The 17347-nt window shown below is 40.4% G+C and overlaps 1 protein-coding gene across 1 annotated transcript in view; it reads left to right on the plus strand.

Moving 5' to 3' along the window:
• The window catches only part of RXFP2 (relaxin family peptide receptor 2), a 96904-nt gene that overhangs the window by 67715 nt on the left and 11842 nt on the right, over positions 1–17347 (plus strand). The window contains exons 7-14 of the mRNA XM_070471128.1: positions 652–723; positions 1554–1625; positions 3660–3731; positions 4815–4886; positions 6619–6690; positions 8239–8310; positions 14348–14419; positions 14530–14601. Of these exons, the coding sequence (XP_070327229.1) occupies positions 652–723; positions 1554–1625; positions 3660–3731; positions 4815–4886; positions 6619–6690; positions 8239–8310; positions 14348–14419; positions 14530–14601 (576 nt within the window). The remainder of the gene's footprint in view (positions 1–651; positions 724–1553; positions 1626–3659; positions 3732–4814; positions 4887–6618; positions 6691–8238; positions 8311–14347; positions 14420–14529; positions 14602–17347) is intronic.

Consider the following 17347-nt stretch of genomic DNA (forward strand, 5'->3'; position numbering starts at 1 on the left):
TGGGGTCACAAAAGAGTCAGACCTGACTTAGAAACTAAAACAAGCAACAAGCTTATGGAAGTGCTATTATCAAATCCATACACTCTTGCTAGATTGAGGTTAAGTAGATCATGACCCTGTGAGCTAACCTTGGTGCACTGGTCCCAGTTTAGCCACTTGTGACCTTGAACACCTCTCTAAATTGCTGTGTGCTTCTCACTCTGCATCTTGAAACAGATCAAAGTAAGACTTGCTCTGACGTTTTTTCATATGAGTAGAATGAAGAGAAACGAATTGAAGGTGAAACGCTGGTACTGAAAGAGTGAGGAAGCTGAGCAGTGAGAACCTGGCTAATCTCACATGATGGGCAACTCCAGCTTGCAGAAACAAGACTGGCTCCTTGCTTACACACAATGCACAGACTTTGGTGGATTCAAGTCAGAGATGCCAGCATCTCACTGCATGGGCGCTCTCAGAATATCAGGCATTGGCTAGATCCACAGCCTTCTCTCAGGGGCCATGCTCCTACCTCCCAATGTGAGACTAGGACTTAGGACTTTATGAACTGGTTTCACAAGTCATCTTTAGGTGAACAAAGTGGACAGCACACTCAACAACCTAACAAAGTATGAGCACCCTAATTGCATGACTCTCCTATCTCATTCCTACCAGATTCCTCCAGCATAACTGTATTACATATATATCCAGAAAAGCATTCTTTGGATTACATAATCTGCAAATACTGTGAGTAACTTTTTTCATAATTATATCTTGAGTACAACTTTATGTAAAGATTAAAAGGATAGAATGGTATTTTGTTAAAGGCTCAGCTGTGGATGTAGAGAAGAGGGAGCAACAGGTTTTCAGAAAGTACCCAGAATAGTTGTTACACTGAAAGAATTACTAAAAAAAAAAAAACAACTCCTAGTTTTACCAGAAGATAGATATGAAGGCTATCTTTAATCTTGTCTCCTCAAGTTTGGGTCATTTCTATAATATTTTATCATATTTTTTCTAACCCTTGCTAACTTCACCTTTATGGGGCTTCCCTGGTGGCTCAGCAGTAAAGAATCCTGCTGCAATGCAGGAGATGTAGGTTTGATCCTTGGGTTGGGAAGATCCCCTGGAGGAGGAAAAGGCAACCCAGTCCAGTATTCCTGCCTAGGAAATCCCATGGACAGAGGAGTCTGGTGGGCTACAGTCCATGGGGGTCACAAAGAGTCAGGCATGACTTAGTGCATACTTTTTTAAAACAATAGTCTACAAAGGAGGTGAGCTAAAGCAAAAATCACCTCACATGTTTATTCTACTGTTACATGCTAAGGTCATATAATACCCCAGTGCTTTATTTTCGGCCACTTTCCTGGAGCTGGCCCTGGTGCTTGTCACACTGGGCTTGGGGTCATCTGTATCTCCTGGTTGTCCTTGGTTTTCTCCCCTTGCCCATCCAGTTGAGTTCTGTCAGAGACAGATGTCCATACTTCGTAATCGTTAACAGAGGCTCGTATTCTAATTATATGTGACTAAAGTGGAGTATTAAGTTTGCCTCATTGACTCGCCCATGCTATTTGCAGATATCTCAACCACAACTGCATCACAACTCTCAGACCTGGAGTCTTCAAAGACTTACATCAGCTGACTTGGCTGTAAGTATTCTAGCTCTTCCTTCTCTGGGATCACAGTCCTAATGATACTCATCAAGGCTCATAGTTTCCATCTATTTATGTATCTTGCTTATCATACAAACTTTTCTGCTTGTCACATAATCTGGAGCACATTGCTCCGGCAGTTCAGATCATGGCACGCCAAATGGTAGCTGTGTGAAGAGACCTCAGGGCTATGCTTTCTCAGGTGGGCCTCTGCGCCCAGCAGTAGGCTTGCCAAGTCATCCATCCATCCAGTGTTACCTGCAACAGGGTTCTCAACCCAGCTCTCTGTCGGCCTTCTGGCTCAGACAATTCTTTGATTGGGTCGGGAGGGTGGGGTTGGGGGAGGAGCAGGGTAGAAGAGGGATAGAGGGGTGGGGGTAGTCCTGTGTATTTTAGGATGTTTAGCACCCTCTGTGGTCTCTGCCCCACTAGATGTCAACAGTACTGGCTCCCAGAGTTGTGCCAATCAAAAATGTTTCCAGACCATCCCAAATGTCCCTTAGGAGAAAGAGTGCCCTCTGTTGAAAACCACTGACCTAGAAAGTAAGCAAGTTGAGGACTTTTTTGATTTCTAGAAAATGTATAGAAACAACTGAAAACATGAGCGCTTGTAGCGTTTCATCACTTACCTGGCTGAGCCACCAACTCCATCCCAGGGAGTCTTTTATCAGTTTTCATCAGGGAAGATGAACAAAGGGCAGTTAGAAGGATGTGTCAGTTTTCCTGTTTTCTCTAGGTCAGCCTGGTCCAGAAGAAAAGCCAGGACTTCAGCTTCATCCAGACCCTTGTATATGCCATAGTCCTGTGCTTTATGTTTCAGGCAATTTTCTTAATCTCCTGGGCCTCTTTTTCCTCATCTTTATTTTTTTTTCTAATGCCACTTTTTTGATTAAACTTTTTATTTTGTACTAGAGTATAGCCAATTAACAATGTTGTGATGGTTTCAGGTGAACAGAGAAGGGACTCAGTCATACATATACAGGTATCCATTCTTCCCCAAACTCCCCTCCCATCCAGGCTGACTCACAACATTGAGCAGAGTTCCCTGTGCTATACAGTAGGTCCTTGTTGGTTATCCATTTTAAATACAGTGACTGTATTGACTATAGCCTCCCAGGCTCCTCTGTCCATGGGACTCCCCAGGCAAGAATACTGGAGTGTGTTGCCATGTCCTCCTCCAGGGGATCTTCCTGGCCCAGGGATCAAACCTGCATCTCCTGCATTGAAACAGGATTCTTTACCACTGAGCCACCAGGGAAGCCCCTTAAATATAGCAGTGTAAACTATAATCATAATTCCTTTTTTCTAAGAGGGATGTTGTGAGAATTATATATGTAAAGTGCCATACGCAGAATGCTTGTCATATAGTAGGTGTTCAGTGAGCTTCCTTCTCAGAATCCTACCTTCAGATTCCTCCGAGAGTAAGGGGAAATGGTACCTGGCTTTGAAGGCAACAAGAGAAATAAATCATATTTCCCCTTACGGTGATTTTTTTCCCTAGGAAAATACCATATAGAGTTTAAAACAGTGATTTGAATTTGTAAATCTTTTCACTCTTTCACCCTCAAAGCTCCCAATAAGTTTGTTTGCATTCATTTAAATTCCATGAGACTAAGGAACTCTTCCAAAGAATTTTTTTTTTTCATTCATTCTTCATTCAATCAACCAGTAGGTCAAAGCATTTATGGAGCCCATAATCAGCCAATAAATCAATAAATAAGTACAGCTTGTTGGGACCCATGTATCTAGAGGCGGAGGGTCATAAGTCCAATGGGAGGTGGATGAAGGGAATGAAGACCACCAGGATGGACTTGATAAGTGCTGGGGGAGGTGGGGGCTTGGAGGAAAGTGCTTCTCCAACCACAGCGGGAGGAAAAGCTCTCTGGGAAGAGACATGAGCCAAGTGTGGACAGACAGGAAGGAGGAGAGCAGGTGTTGGGGGAGGCAGGATTGACATGACCTTTTATTTCTTCCTGGTTGTATTTCACAAACGTCTCTAACATTGGAAATGTTTGTGATATGTTTTGTCAGAATTCTAGATGACAATCCCATAAACAGAATTTCACAGCGGTTGTTTACTGGATTAAATTCCTTGTTTTTCCTGTAAGTATTCATCTACCTTTCAATCCATCTGTCTATGAATTGCAATGACATCTAAAACTAGCTTACAAAAAAGAGCTTTAAGAAAATCAAGCCTCTAAGATTTCTATTTGTCAAAACATTTCCTGTATTTCAAGCCACAATTACTGTTGCTACTTCCTGGCCATGGCTCATGGCATATTTTAAGCCTACCAGTTCATTTCCTTTTGATCTCCTTTCATTCCTTTTAGTTTTAAGGCATGTTTTTATTTGCCGTGGTTGACCAAAGATAGTATTCATTTTTATCTTCTTACTACATTTAAATCTGTCAGAATCTCCCCAGTGTTCAGCTCCAACTACATTTTTTAACAAAGGAAAATGTGCCTTTGCCCAGCATGAGTCACTGAAAATTCCAAAATCTTTGTCTTAGCAACTAAACTTTTCTCAGCATTACATTTTCGATGTTTATTAATAGACTGGGATGGTTTATCAGCAAGGGATTATTATGTTCCTTTACAGCTGATCATATAGCATTGTTAATTTTCCATTTGTGAAAAGGGATACCATAAATTTCCATTTGTGAAATGGGATATCACAATATCATAAATTAATCGTGCAACTTAATGTTCTCATGAGTTGTCTTCTTCCCCAAATGTCCCCCCTCCCCACTGTCATCACTTCTTAGATTTAATGCAGTTTCCAATGTGAACTTTTAATGTCATAAATGATTAGCGTTTCTCTTAAGGCGAAACTTTGGATGTATGATGCTGGAAATGATCCTAACTTTGAAGTTTACAAGAAAAGTTACCATGGACTTCAAAACGACTACCCAATATACTTTTGTTTCATCTCACAAAGTCATACTGTTTCAAATTTATCCCTAGGTTATGTATCACACTTATACATTTATAGTTTCTCTGACATCTGCTCCCTTATCCATGCCACATGTGTATCTAGAGACCATTTTGAAGGGGTAGTTATGTTTATGGTTTTCATCCTAGTGTATTGATTTTAACATGCAAGTTTCCCAGTTGTGGAAATAGTGAAAACACTGTCCCTAAAGTGGCATGTCATTTTGTTTCTAATCAACCTCTTCTGTGTGTAAAGGTCCATGGTGAACAACCACTTACAAGTCCTACCCAAGCAGATGTGCGCCCAAATGCCTCAGCTCAACTGGATGTGAGTACAAGCTTAGTGGCTGATTTGTTAAACGTCCAGATTCAGAAAGCTAGCCCTGAAGTTAATTCACAATTACACAGAGAGCTCATCTGTGCTTTTCTTTCTAAAACCAAAATCTGGTCATGTCCCTTCTTGTCTTAAACCCGTTTTATATACAGTTTTATTTACTTGGTTGTGCTGGATCTTTGGCACTGCACTCGGACTTTCTCTAGTTGCAGCACGCAACTCGTGGCAGTGGCCTCTCTCATGTGGAGCACGGGCTCCAGAGAACAGGCTCACTGGTTGCGGTGCATGAACTTAGTTGTTACACAGCATGTGGGATCTTCTCGGATCAGGGATTGAACCCATGTCTCCTGCATTGGCTGGAGGATTCTTATCCACTGCGCCACGAGGGAAGTCGCATTTGGACTTTCAAGGGACCACAGTGTTTATTTGTAATCACTGTATTTTCAGAGTGAAAAAAAGTTGAGTTCCCGCAAGTCCTCCAAGATGGTTTAAAATAGGAATTTATATTAAGGCTAAGTTAATTAATGACAATGTAGTAGACATTTGAAACATTAAACATCAGATGTTCTAAGGTGCAAAAAGTAAAATAGGATTTTAAAGGCAATACAAAGGAATTGGTCATTTTAGTGTGAGTGTGAGGAAGGTTCAGAGGCAGCAATATAGCTATTGTCTTGACCTGGAAGACTGTAGGACGCCAGTCATAAAAGGAATTGGGAGACTTGGCAGAACAGCCGACCGTCTCATTCCTTGGCACTGCTGGGAGCGGTCATGTCAGAGTGTTCCCGAGGTTGTTCCCTGACGACGTGAGTGCTGAAGGCTCACCCGGCAGTGCGTAATCTCTCCCCGAGTGCTACTCCAGCGTCAACAGGCATCACTAATCAGGGACTTCAGACAGACGGCTGGACCTCAGTCCTAGGGTGTCTGATTTAGTAGGTCTGGGTAGAACCTGGGAATCTGAACTTTTAACAAGCTCCCATGTGATGCTGAGGCTTGGTCCTGGGCACCCTTGGAGCAGCACTGTTTTCAGCGTCAGCACCACGGAAGGAGGTAGAAAGAACGGATATTTTCTATCACATGGCTTGGGGTTGGCATCCTGACCCTGGCATCCAGTATTTGGAAGGCAAACTAGCCTGAGTTTCTCCTTCAGCAAAACGGAGACACAAATATCCACCTGATGTTGGGAGGACATGAGAAATTAACCATCTGTGATGCCATGGCTAAGTGTCTAGGAATCCGATTCAGGCAGATGTGAGTTAGAGGGTCAGTTCTACCACTCAGTAGCTGTGCGACCACAAGAAAAGTGAATTTCCAAAGTCCTCAGATTCCTCAAATTATTACCTCAAGTGGGAGGTAGTAACGCCAGCTTCTCAGGAGGGTGTATTATGCATGCAGAACAGCACCTGACACTGTGAAAGTCCAATAAATGGAGTTGCTACTATTATGGTGGCAGCATTATGAGAATTAATAGCATAATATCCAGCACAGAGAAACATTCACTAAATAGTGGGCTGCCCTTTTGCTCAGTTTTTTTTTAAGTTCTAACATTAATTAGAAGGGGAAAAGAAGCAGAATATTAATTATACCGACCATGCAATAATCAGGAGGAAAGCCTAAAAAATTGGAATGAAGTAAAAATAAAGTTTGAAACTGTCACATCACTGACAAATGGCTTTAAATGTATGATGTGTGCAGAAACTAAAAAAAATTTTCCCTCCATGCCTTTTAGGGATTTGGAAGGCAATAGGATAAAATTCCTCACGAATTCCACCTTTCTGTCGTGCAGTTCTCTCACAGTGCTGTAAGTATACAACGGTGAATGAGGGGAAGTCTAGCAGCTTTGGAAATCAAAAGAAAACATTGACAAGGAATTTCAAAGTATGTTTCATTTACAGCCTTGGTCTGAAACTACAGTACTGGAAAATGCACACATGGATGGTGGGGCCAAGCCTTATGATTAGCTGCCAACCATTTAAGTTTCCTTCTTTCTGAGGGCAGTCATTATTTCTGTGCACTCTCCCAGCTGACCTGGTACCATGGTCACCAAGGAAATGAGATAATGTGTGTGAAAGTGGTTAGTGTTGCTGCCAGTGACACATCACTTAATATCTCTCTCTTTAAAGAAAAAAAAGTTTAGTCTAAAGAGAATAATTTCTAACATGTTCTGGTTCGTCAAAGATTCTGATTGCTGTTTTGTGTTTTTTTATGAGGGCAGGAAGGCAGATGGATTGGTTAATTGGCACAATTGCGTGGTAAGCTTAAAAACACAAAAATGTGCTTTTGCTTTCATCACAGTTCTCCGTATATAGTTAGTGCTTAGTAATGTTTGTTGCTTGGATGGGTAGTTGGAAAAGAAAAATCATTGTATATCCATTTGTGGTAGTCCAACCACTTTGCTCCAACAGCCTAAGAGACAAAACTTTTGCCAGGTTGCAAATTAATCAATCAGATTGAAGATTAGCATACTCAGTAAGGAAAGAGTCCCGCATAGGAGATGGATAATGAGAGAGCGCGCTGGAAAACTAAATGAATGACACCCACACCTTCTGTTTCATAGCTCCATGTAGCTTTTCAATCACCTTCGTACTCATTTGCTGACCTCCCTGGCGGCTCAGATGGTAAAGCGTCTGCCTACAATGTGGAAGACCCAGGTTTGATCCCTGGGTTGGGAAGATCCTCTGGAGAAGGAAATGGCAACCCACTCCAGTACTCTTGCCATGGACGGAGAGCGCTGTAGGCTACAGTCCATGGGGTCGCAAAGAGTCAGACACAACTGAGAGACTTCATTTTCACACTCATTATCTCATTTGTTAACACCTCTGTAAGGCGGTCAGTCGCCGACCCCCTCTTTTTTGCCATTCATCCTGGAGGATTCCATTTCAAACAGAGGAAATGTAAAACCACTGCTCCCCTACCCCCAACTTAAAATTCGTTTGTGGCCCAAATGGGATTGGTTCACGCTTTGCCCTTTCTGGCCTTCTTCTTCTAAGGAAGGTGCCTTGCTCAAAGATCCTCTTGAAGCCTTCTCTAAGAATCATTAACAGGGCCCAAATTTGACATTCCATGTGCATATGTTGGGGAAAGAAAAACTTTCTAAAATAATCAGAATCCAAACAAAGTACAGCTCTGTAGCCCATGCTTGGCGCCTCAAGTTCCTTGTGGCAGCATGTCCTGGAGCCAGCGAGCATGTGGAGACACTGTCAGTGAGAAACTGCCGCCTGTGTCCCACTCCAGAACATGCCTCGCCTTGAGGTTTATTAAGTTACAGCCAGCAATGGCATCTCCCAATGAGAACTGATTACTACAGCAGACTCAGACCAACAGTGCTGACTCTCACCATGTCTTACAGGTTTCTGCCTAGAAATCAAATTGGTTTTGTTCCAGAGAAGACATTTTCTTCATTAAAAAATTTAGGAGAACTGTAAGTAGCATTGTCTACTAGGAAAAATATGATTGCTTCTTCAAGATTACAAATTGACTAGTGAGACTGCTTTTTCACTAGTAGCAATCAGAATCCTGTAGACTGATATTCAAAGTCAATTAAGAAAACCAGCACTATCTTGAAAACAAATTAAAATCAGACAGTGGGCTTGGTATGAGTTTAGCCTACTCTGATTTCCCTGCCTGTTTTCTTTGGGTGATTTCATATATGTGTGTGTTTGGGAGTAAATGAGTTTTCCATGGCCCTTTAAACTCACAGATCATATCTCTGACAGCTGGAGTACAATTAATTCTCAGTTGAAGTTTGCTGAATGAATAATGAACTGACTGAAATAATATTAATTAGCTATAACTAAACAAAGGAATGAACATGCTTATCCCTTAAGAATTTATGACTTCTAGAAAAAAAAATGAAGAAAACAGAAATGTCTGGAAAGATGAAATAGTATTAATTAGTTATAACTAAACAAAGAAATGAACATGCTTATTATCCCTTAAGAATTTATGACTTCTAGAACAAATGAAGCAAACAGAAATGTCTAGAAAGAGGATTAGGCTCATTGAAAAATATTCAGAGAGCTCATGTACATTTTTCCATTCAAATATATATATTTTGTAGATCTTTTGAAAATCACCTTTCTTGCTATTAATTCATTGCTGCCCACAAAGTAGGACATCACTGGAGTTTAAAATTGTCTGTGACATTACAAATAGGGTAGAGATCTCCTCCTCCTGATCTGAAGTCTAAAAAATGGAAATCCATTTCTTAATCATCTGCTCCCCCATTCTTTATACCATGTTTTGAGATCCAGAAAGGACTGAGAAAAATAGTTCAGTAAGAGTAATTTGAAAAACACTTATGAATAAGGTTATTTAATCTAATAATGAGCATCATAAACCAAGCCCACAAATATTTATTAAGTGCCTACAAAGTACAAAGCACTCTATTAGAACTAAAATGCTATCATTTTATGGCAAAAAATAAAAGATAGCTCACTCCTTTCTCACAGAGGAATTCCTAATCAGACCTTGGAGGATGGAAGTGGATTTGGGTTGTAGGGGTGAGATGGAGGAGTAGCCCAGGATAAACAAAAATGTGTTTTTATACAAACTTAAGAAAACAGTGATATGAAGTCCACATTTGGAAGATTTTCCTAATCTTCCTCTTATCCTACACTTTGGCAAAGCCCTCCCTCAAAAAAAGAGCCTAATTAAGAGGTGCTAGCTTTCATTTTTTTAGTACCACCAATAATTAATTCATTCCAATCCAGGCAGCATCAGCATGATGGAAGAAATTCAGAACTCAATTGAATGAACTTGAACAGGGCATTTATATTTCCTAAGCTGACAAAAATGTTAGATAATTTTTACTGTGCCTTCATGACCACAAACCCCTCCTGGAGAAGAATAAGTCCACTTCGGTGAGATCACTCAGATCCTTTTCACACAGAAGACTACTTTATTTTTCAAGGTAGCACTCTGCAAGATGTGTTCTAGGTGCATGAGATCATCGTCCTTTTGCTCTGATCTGTGCACACCTGTGGCTTTCCTCTGAGCCAGGACCCACATGTGCTCCCTGCACCTGGAGCACCAGACCAGAACACCAGCTGGCAGGCTGTCTACACTTGGATTCATGACAGCACAGCAAAAGCCATCTTTTGAAGTTAATTTACAGATGACCCTTACTCCACAGCTTGCTTCTTCCCCTCGACTCTCCTGTCTTAGTCAAATGATCATTCTTCCTGGCAGCCTGGCTGGAAGACTGCTCCCTTCCTTCTTCCTCTCTTGACATTTGATATCCTATCAACCCGTAAGTCCTGCCAGTGCCTCTTTAAACCCTCAGCAGTTCTTACCTGGTCCAGGGTCAGAGGTTCCCCCCTCTCAATCTCTGCCTTTTCGTTTTATCTTTCATTCTTCTAACAGAATTACTATCCCATAACCCAGAGCATATTTTGCCACTGTTCTGTTTCACGTTTTCCCTGCTTGTTGCCTGCGATAAGGCAAAGTCTTTAATGTGGTTCTCAAACATTAATGTTCAGAGGAATCACAGGGGATGCTGGCTTTAAATGCATATTACCAGGCCCCTTCCAGAGACTCAGGTGTGATGGTTATGGAATGGCCCCAGGAAGGTGCTCTTTTTACAAGCATCCTTGATTCAGATGCCTGAATTATACTCTGAGAAATGCTGCCTTGGGATGTGTTCTCAGCCTTCCCATTTTGTCTCCATGCTCTTTTCTGGGCTCACCTCCTCTATGTTTCCCCATCCTTTCTATGCCCCATCCACGCTAGACCACCTACTGACTCCTGATAGTGTCACTGACTTTTAGCCTCTGTCCTCAGGTCCTGCTGCATCCTCACCTGAAAACCTGGTCTCGTTTGACTCCACCTTTACAAATTATCAGTTCAGTCACTCAGTCGTATCCGACTCTGCAATGCCATGGGCTACAGCATGCCAGGCTTCCCTGTCCATTACCAACTCCTGGAGCTTATTCAAACTCATGTTCACAGAGTCGATGATGCCACTAACAATCTCATCCTCTATAGTCCCCTTCTCCTCCTGCCTTCAATCTTTCCTAGCATCAGGGTCTTTTCCAATGACTCAGTTCTTCACATCAGGTGGCCAAGGCCAAAGTATTGGAGTTTCAGTTTCAGCATCAGTCCTTCCATTGAATATTCAGGACTGATTTCCTTTAGGATGGACTGGTTGGATCTTGTAGTCCAAGGGACTCTCAAGAGTCTTCTTCAATACCACAGTTTAAAAGCATCAATTCTTCAGTGCTCAACTTTCTTTATAGTCCAACTCTTATATCCATATGTGACTACTGGAAAAACCATAGCTTTGACTAGGTGGACCTTTGTTGGCAAAGTAATGTCTCTGCTTTTTAATAGGCTATCTAGGTTGGTCATAACTTTCCTTCCAAGGAGCAAATGTCTTTTAATTTCATGGCTGCAGTCACCATCTGCAGTGATTTTAGAGCCAAAAAATAAAAATCTGCCACTGTTGCCACTGTTTCCCCATCTATTTGCCATGAAGTGATGGGACCAGATGCCATGATCTTAGTTTTCTGAATGTTGAGCTTTAAGCCAACTTTTTCACTCTCCTCTTTTACTTTCATCAAGAGGTTCTTTAGTTCTTCTTTGATTTCTGCCATGAGGGTGGTGTCATCTGCATATCTGAGGTTATTGATATTTCTCCCAGCAATCTTGATTCCAGCTTGTCCTTCATACAGCCCAGAGTTTCTCATGATGTACTTTGTATATAAGTTAAATAAGCAGGGTGACAATATATAGCCTTGACATACTTCCTTCCCTATTTGGAACCCATCTGTTGTTCCATGTCCAGTTCTAACTGTTGCTTCTTGACCTGCATACAGATTTCTCAGGAGGCAGGTCAGGTGGTCTGGTATCCCTATCTCTTGAAGAATTTTCCATAGTTTGTTGTGATCCACAGAGTCAAAGGCTTTGGCATAGTCGATAAAGCAGAAGTAGATGTTTTTCTGAAACTCTCTCCCTTTTTTGAATTTCCAACGGATGTTGGCAATTTCTGATTCCTCTGCCTTTTCTAAATCCAGCTTGAACGTCTGGAAGTTCACAGTTCACATACTGTTGAAGCCTGACTTGGAGAATTTTGAGCATTACTTTGCTAGCATGTGAGATGAGTGCAACTGTGTGGTAGTTTGTGCATTCTTTGGCATTGCCTTTCTTTGGGATTGGTGTGAAAACCAACCTTTTCCAGTCCTGTGGCCACTGCTGAGTTTTCCAAATTTGCTGCCATATTGAGTGCAGCACTTTCACAGCATCATCTTTCAGGATTTGAAATAGTTCAACTGGAATTCCATCACCTCCACTAGCTTTGTTCGCAGTGATGCTTCCTAAGGACCACTTGACTTGGCATTCCATGATGTCTGGCTCTCGGTGAGTGATCACACCATCATGGTTATCTGGGTCATGAAGGTCTTTTTTGTATAGTTCTTCTGTGCATTCTTGCCACCTCTTCTTAATATCTTCTGTTTCTATTAGATCCATACCATTTCTGTTGTTTATTGTGCCCATCTTTGCATGAAATGTTCTCGTGGTATCTCTAATTTTCTTGAAGAGATCTCTAGCCTTTCCCATTCTATTGTTTCCCTCTATTTCTTTGAATTGATCACTGAGGAAGGCTTTCTAATCTCTCCTTGCTATTCTTTGGAACTTTGCGTTCAAATGGGTATATCTTTCCTTTTGTCCTTTAACTTTTGTGTCTTTTCTTTTCTCAGCTATTGTAAGGCCTCCTCAGACAACCATTTTGCCTTTTTGCATTTCTTTTTCTTGGGGATGGTCTTGATCCCTGCCTCCTGTACAATGTCATGAACCTCCGTCCATAGTTCTTCAGGCACTCTGTCTATCAGATCTAATCCCTTGAATCTATTTGTCACTTCCACTGTATAATCATAAGGGATTTGATTTAGGTCATACCTGAATGGTCTAGTGGTTTTCCCTACTTTCTTCAACTTAAGTCTGAATTTGGCAATAAAGAGTTCATGATCTGAGCCACTGTCTGCTCCCAGTCTTGTTTTTGCTAACTGTATAGAGCTTCTCCATCTTTGGCTGCAAAGAATATAATCAGTCTGATTTTGGTATTGACCATCTGGTGGTGTCCATTTGTAGAGTCCTCTCTTGTGTTGTTTGAAGAGGGTGTTTGCTATGACCAGTGCGTTCTCTTGGTAAAATTCTGTTAGCCTTTGACCTGCTTCCTTTTGTACTCCAAGGCCCAATTTGCCTGTTATGCCTGGTATCTCTTGACTTCCTACTTTTGCATTCCAGTCCCCTATAATGAGAAGGACATCTTTTGGGGGTGTTAGTTCTAGAAGGTCTCGTAGGTCTTCATAGAACCATTCAACTTCAGCTTCTTCAGCATTACTGGCCGGGGCATAGACTTGGATTACTGTGATATTGAATGATTTGCCTTGGAGACAAACAGAGATCATTCTGTTGTTTTTGAGATTGCATCCAAGTACTTAATTTTGGACTCTTTTGTTGAGTATGATGGCTATTCCATTTCTTCTAAGGGATTCTACAAATCATTAAGCTTTACTCAAACACTTCATAATTTCCCAGGCCAAGTTTGATGAGTCCTTCCTCTGTTTTTCATCTGTACTTCCGTAATAGCCCTTGTTTCTTTCTTTTCTTATTTCATAATCTAGTTTTTAAATTCTAAGCTTTTTTAGAGAAAGAATTTTCACAGTTATTTGTAACTCCAATATATCTATCAGGAGCACCATAGCATCAGAAACAGATCTTTTGTTTGACTCCTAGGCAATTTCACATCTGTTTCACTTTTAACACCTCCTCTGGCTCAGAAGGATATTTTGGACTCTTAAAGATTCCTGATTCCTTCTTTACCCTGACAAATCTTGTTTTCACATTCTCTAGAAACACTTCCCTGCAATTCTTTCTGGATTGGACAGCCCTATTAGAGTCAGATATAAATTCTCAGTTTCTTCTAAAAAAAAAAAATAGCACCATGTAAAAATAGACGAAAAATATGTGAACTTATCCATTCAGTATCATCTGGGTGGATATTATATGGTCAAAACTCTTAGTTGGAATGCAAAATAAGTAGAAGACACTGGTCTTGACCTCAGAAAGCTTCTAATGTAGTTGGGTAAACAAGATATCACATATGTGAACCAATAGGAATCGTAGAAACAATGAATGGTTGAAGGTACAAAAAGTACCTAAAACAGAGGAAACTAATGAAAGTAGACCTTGAAGCTAGGTTGGGAATGTGTTGGAGAGGAGCTGAGAGGAAATTCCAGACTGGAACTGGATAAGCAAAATGTCACACGTCTGAAAGTGGAGGAAAACATACCCATTTGGCTGAATCACATGGCTTAGTTGTGTAACGAGCTCTCAGGTTGGTTAAAGTGGATTGTATTTTCTGTTACATCAAAGGGGATGATGACAGTTGTGAGCAGTAACAACTGTGGTGTTTATTTTCATTGTAATTGCTTTGGGTTTTTCACTGTCACCAACAGGGACCTGTCTAGCAATATGATATCGGAGCTACCACCCCACATTTTCAAAGACCTGAAGCGTCTACAGAAACTGTAAGTTCTTCTTCCCACCCCTGTCATCAGAGTTAAATGGCAACATCTTGAGTTTCCAAAATAATAATGTCCTGATGCTTCTTTCCTCCTCCCTTCTAATGGTACAAAAGGAATCTGTCGTCCAATCCTCTTTTGTATCTCCACAAGAACCAGTTTGGAAGTCTTAAACAACTTCAGTCTTTGTAAGTGAAATGTAACAGTATGTTGATTGTGATGTTAGTGGGTTGCTTTACTCAGAACCACATTTATTTATAAATGAGTATTTGGCACACAGGAGGGCTTTTACCATAAACATGCATTCTCAGACACTTGTGAATATCATGGTTACTACCATCACGTATCAAATGACAACAGAATCTCATTTTTTACCATTCAGTGTATAAAGACCGTTTCGGGGTTTGAAGCTACACATAGCTCCTTCCTGAAAACAGGATTCTCATGAAAAAAATATCATCTTATAGTCCTCACAAAGATTTAAATTTGCAATAGTTTCATCACTAAGTAGTTGGTTAAAAAGAATAAATTTTTGAAGACATCTCTACTTTTTTCCTTTCTTCTTTCCTACAACAATCTACTTGATATCTATCTGCAGAGCATGCTTTTCACTTTTCAATCAGTAAACAAAAAATTACTCCACAAATATGAACATTCAGACAATTAATACCGTTTAGTGTTTTACAATTTCAAATGTCCTAGATTTCAAATGGTGCCAAGAACCCTGCCAGTTATTCTTAGAACCTCATCAATTCCTTTCCCATAAACAGCCATTATTGATCAAAGCTATTTTTGTCCCTCACAAAGCATGTACTACCTTACCTGATCTCAGCCAAAAGCTTTTCTTCATTTAATTCCAAAAACCAATCCTTAATACCACTTTTTATTCTTGCTAAATAGTTTTCTATGGAAATTAATACAAGATTTAGATTCTCTCTCAATAGGTATTAGTGAACATCCAGTGATGAAAAAGTCTTGGTTCCTGCTCTCAAGAAGCTAGAATATTAAACATATATATGTGTGTGTGTGTATATATATATATATATATATATATGAAGCATATGCTTATATGTATATATGTGTGTGTGTGTGTGTATGCTCCCCTGGTGGCTCAGACACTAAAGAACCCTCCTGCAATGGACCTGAGTTCGATCCCTGGGTCAGGAACATTCCCTGGAGAAGGGAATGACTACCCACTCCAATATTCTTGCCTAGAGAATTCCACAGACAGGAGCCTGGCGGGCTATAGTCCATGAGGTCACAAAGAGTCAGACACAACCGAGCGACTAACATGATGATGATAATATAATATATATATATGTGTGTGTGTGTACACACACACACACACACACACACACATATATATATATAAGACATTGTTCTTAAGTATAAGAACAGATGTGAGGATGTGGACCAAATGATCTCCCCTTCACTCACCACATACTGAATTCTAAAAGCCAAAATACCATTACACATCCTACCTTTCTGAAAGGTAATTCAAAGCAGTAACTATTTACTCCATATGTCTCTTTCTTCTTTTCTTTTCTTTCTTTATTACTTCATTTCCTATTCTCTAAAGATTCATTTGCACATTTATTTTACAAACATTTATTGGCCAACTTAATCATAGCACTGTCTTGGGCACTCAGTATACAGTAGCCTCTGCTGTTTTGAAAACTACAGGCCATTCACCAAATAATCACATAATCCATGTAATGGTGAAACTATGATAAGTCCAAAAGAAACCTAGAGATCAAAAGAAAGAAAAGAGAGAAAAATTCTTTTTTTTTTTTTTTAAATTTTTATTAGTTGGAGGCTAATTACTTTACATCATTACAGTAGTTTTTGTTATACATTGATATGAATTAGCCCTGTATTTACATGTATTCCCCATCCCAGTCCCCCCTCCCACCTCCCTCTCCACCCAGTCCCTCTGGGTCTTCCCAGTGCACCAGGCCCGAGCACTTGTCTCATGTACCCAACCTGAGCTGGTTATCCGTTTCACCCTAGATAATATACATAACGATAACCCTATATGCAAAACAGAAAAAGAGACTCAGATGTATGGAACAGACTTGTGGACTCTGGGAGAAGGAGAGGGTGGGATGTTTCAGAAAAATTCTTTTAAAAGGACTCCAGAGTTTTCTGTAGGAGGGGCCCTATTCAGTAGTAATAATTGTTCCCTAAATCTCATTTCTGACCATCAAAGTCCTCTATAAAAGACTCAGTGGGCAATGGACAACTTAGAACCTTGTCAAGAAATCCTTATTCTGATTTGCCCAAAAGAAACTGAGAATCATGCATTTTCAAAATAAGCCTTAAAAGCAATAGGTTTCTGTCTTCCTAGATTATCCTCTTTCTACCTACATTTCCTGAAAACATGAAGACTCCTCTAAATCATGTCATCCTAAAGAGTCTTCAAAGAATCCACATTTAAAGAAGCTTAAGTGAGGAGTGTTGGGGGTTACCACTGGAGCCCCCTGAGGACGTTTTATGGGGCTCGAGGAGTGAAAGGAATTACACTTCCCACTGTGGCCTGAGAAAGCAATCACCCTGAATCAGAGTTCCTCTTACCGCTCCCATGGTTTCCACCCTGAGGATACACAGGCCAGGAAGAAATGACTCTATTTAAATCTGAGTTCTGGCAAAACTCACTTTGGTAATATTCTCACGTTCAAAATATCAGCCCTTATCTGAAACCCTGTAACTCATATTGTTTGGTTTATGAGATCAAGCTACAGAGCCAATTTCACAATCATACAAATCACAGCTGCCATTTTTACATCAAAAAAATGAATGAAAGTGTTTTATTAGAAGGTAGTTCTGCACGTGAAAGTGACAAAATCAACTCCAAGTTATGGGAGGCATAAATAGAAATGGCAGTTTTCTAAGATGGTTTATTGTAAAATTTTCATCCTAATTTGAATTGACAAC

This window comes from Odocoileus virginianus, chromosome 8 (genome assembly GCF_023699985.2).
Source record: "Odocoileus virginianus isolate 20LAN1187 ecotype Illinois chromosome 8, Ovbor_1.2, whole genome shotgun sequence".
Taxonomy (NCBI): Eukaryota; Metazoa; Chordata; class Mammalia; order Artiodactyla; family Cervidae; genus Odocoileus; species Odocoileus virginianus.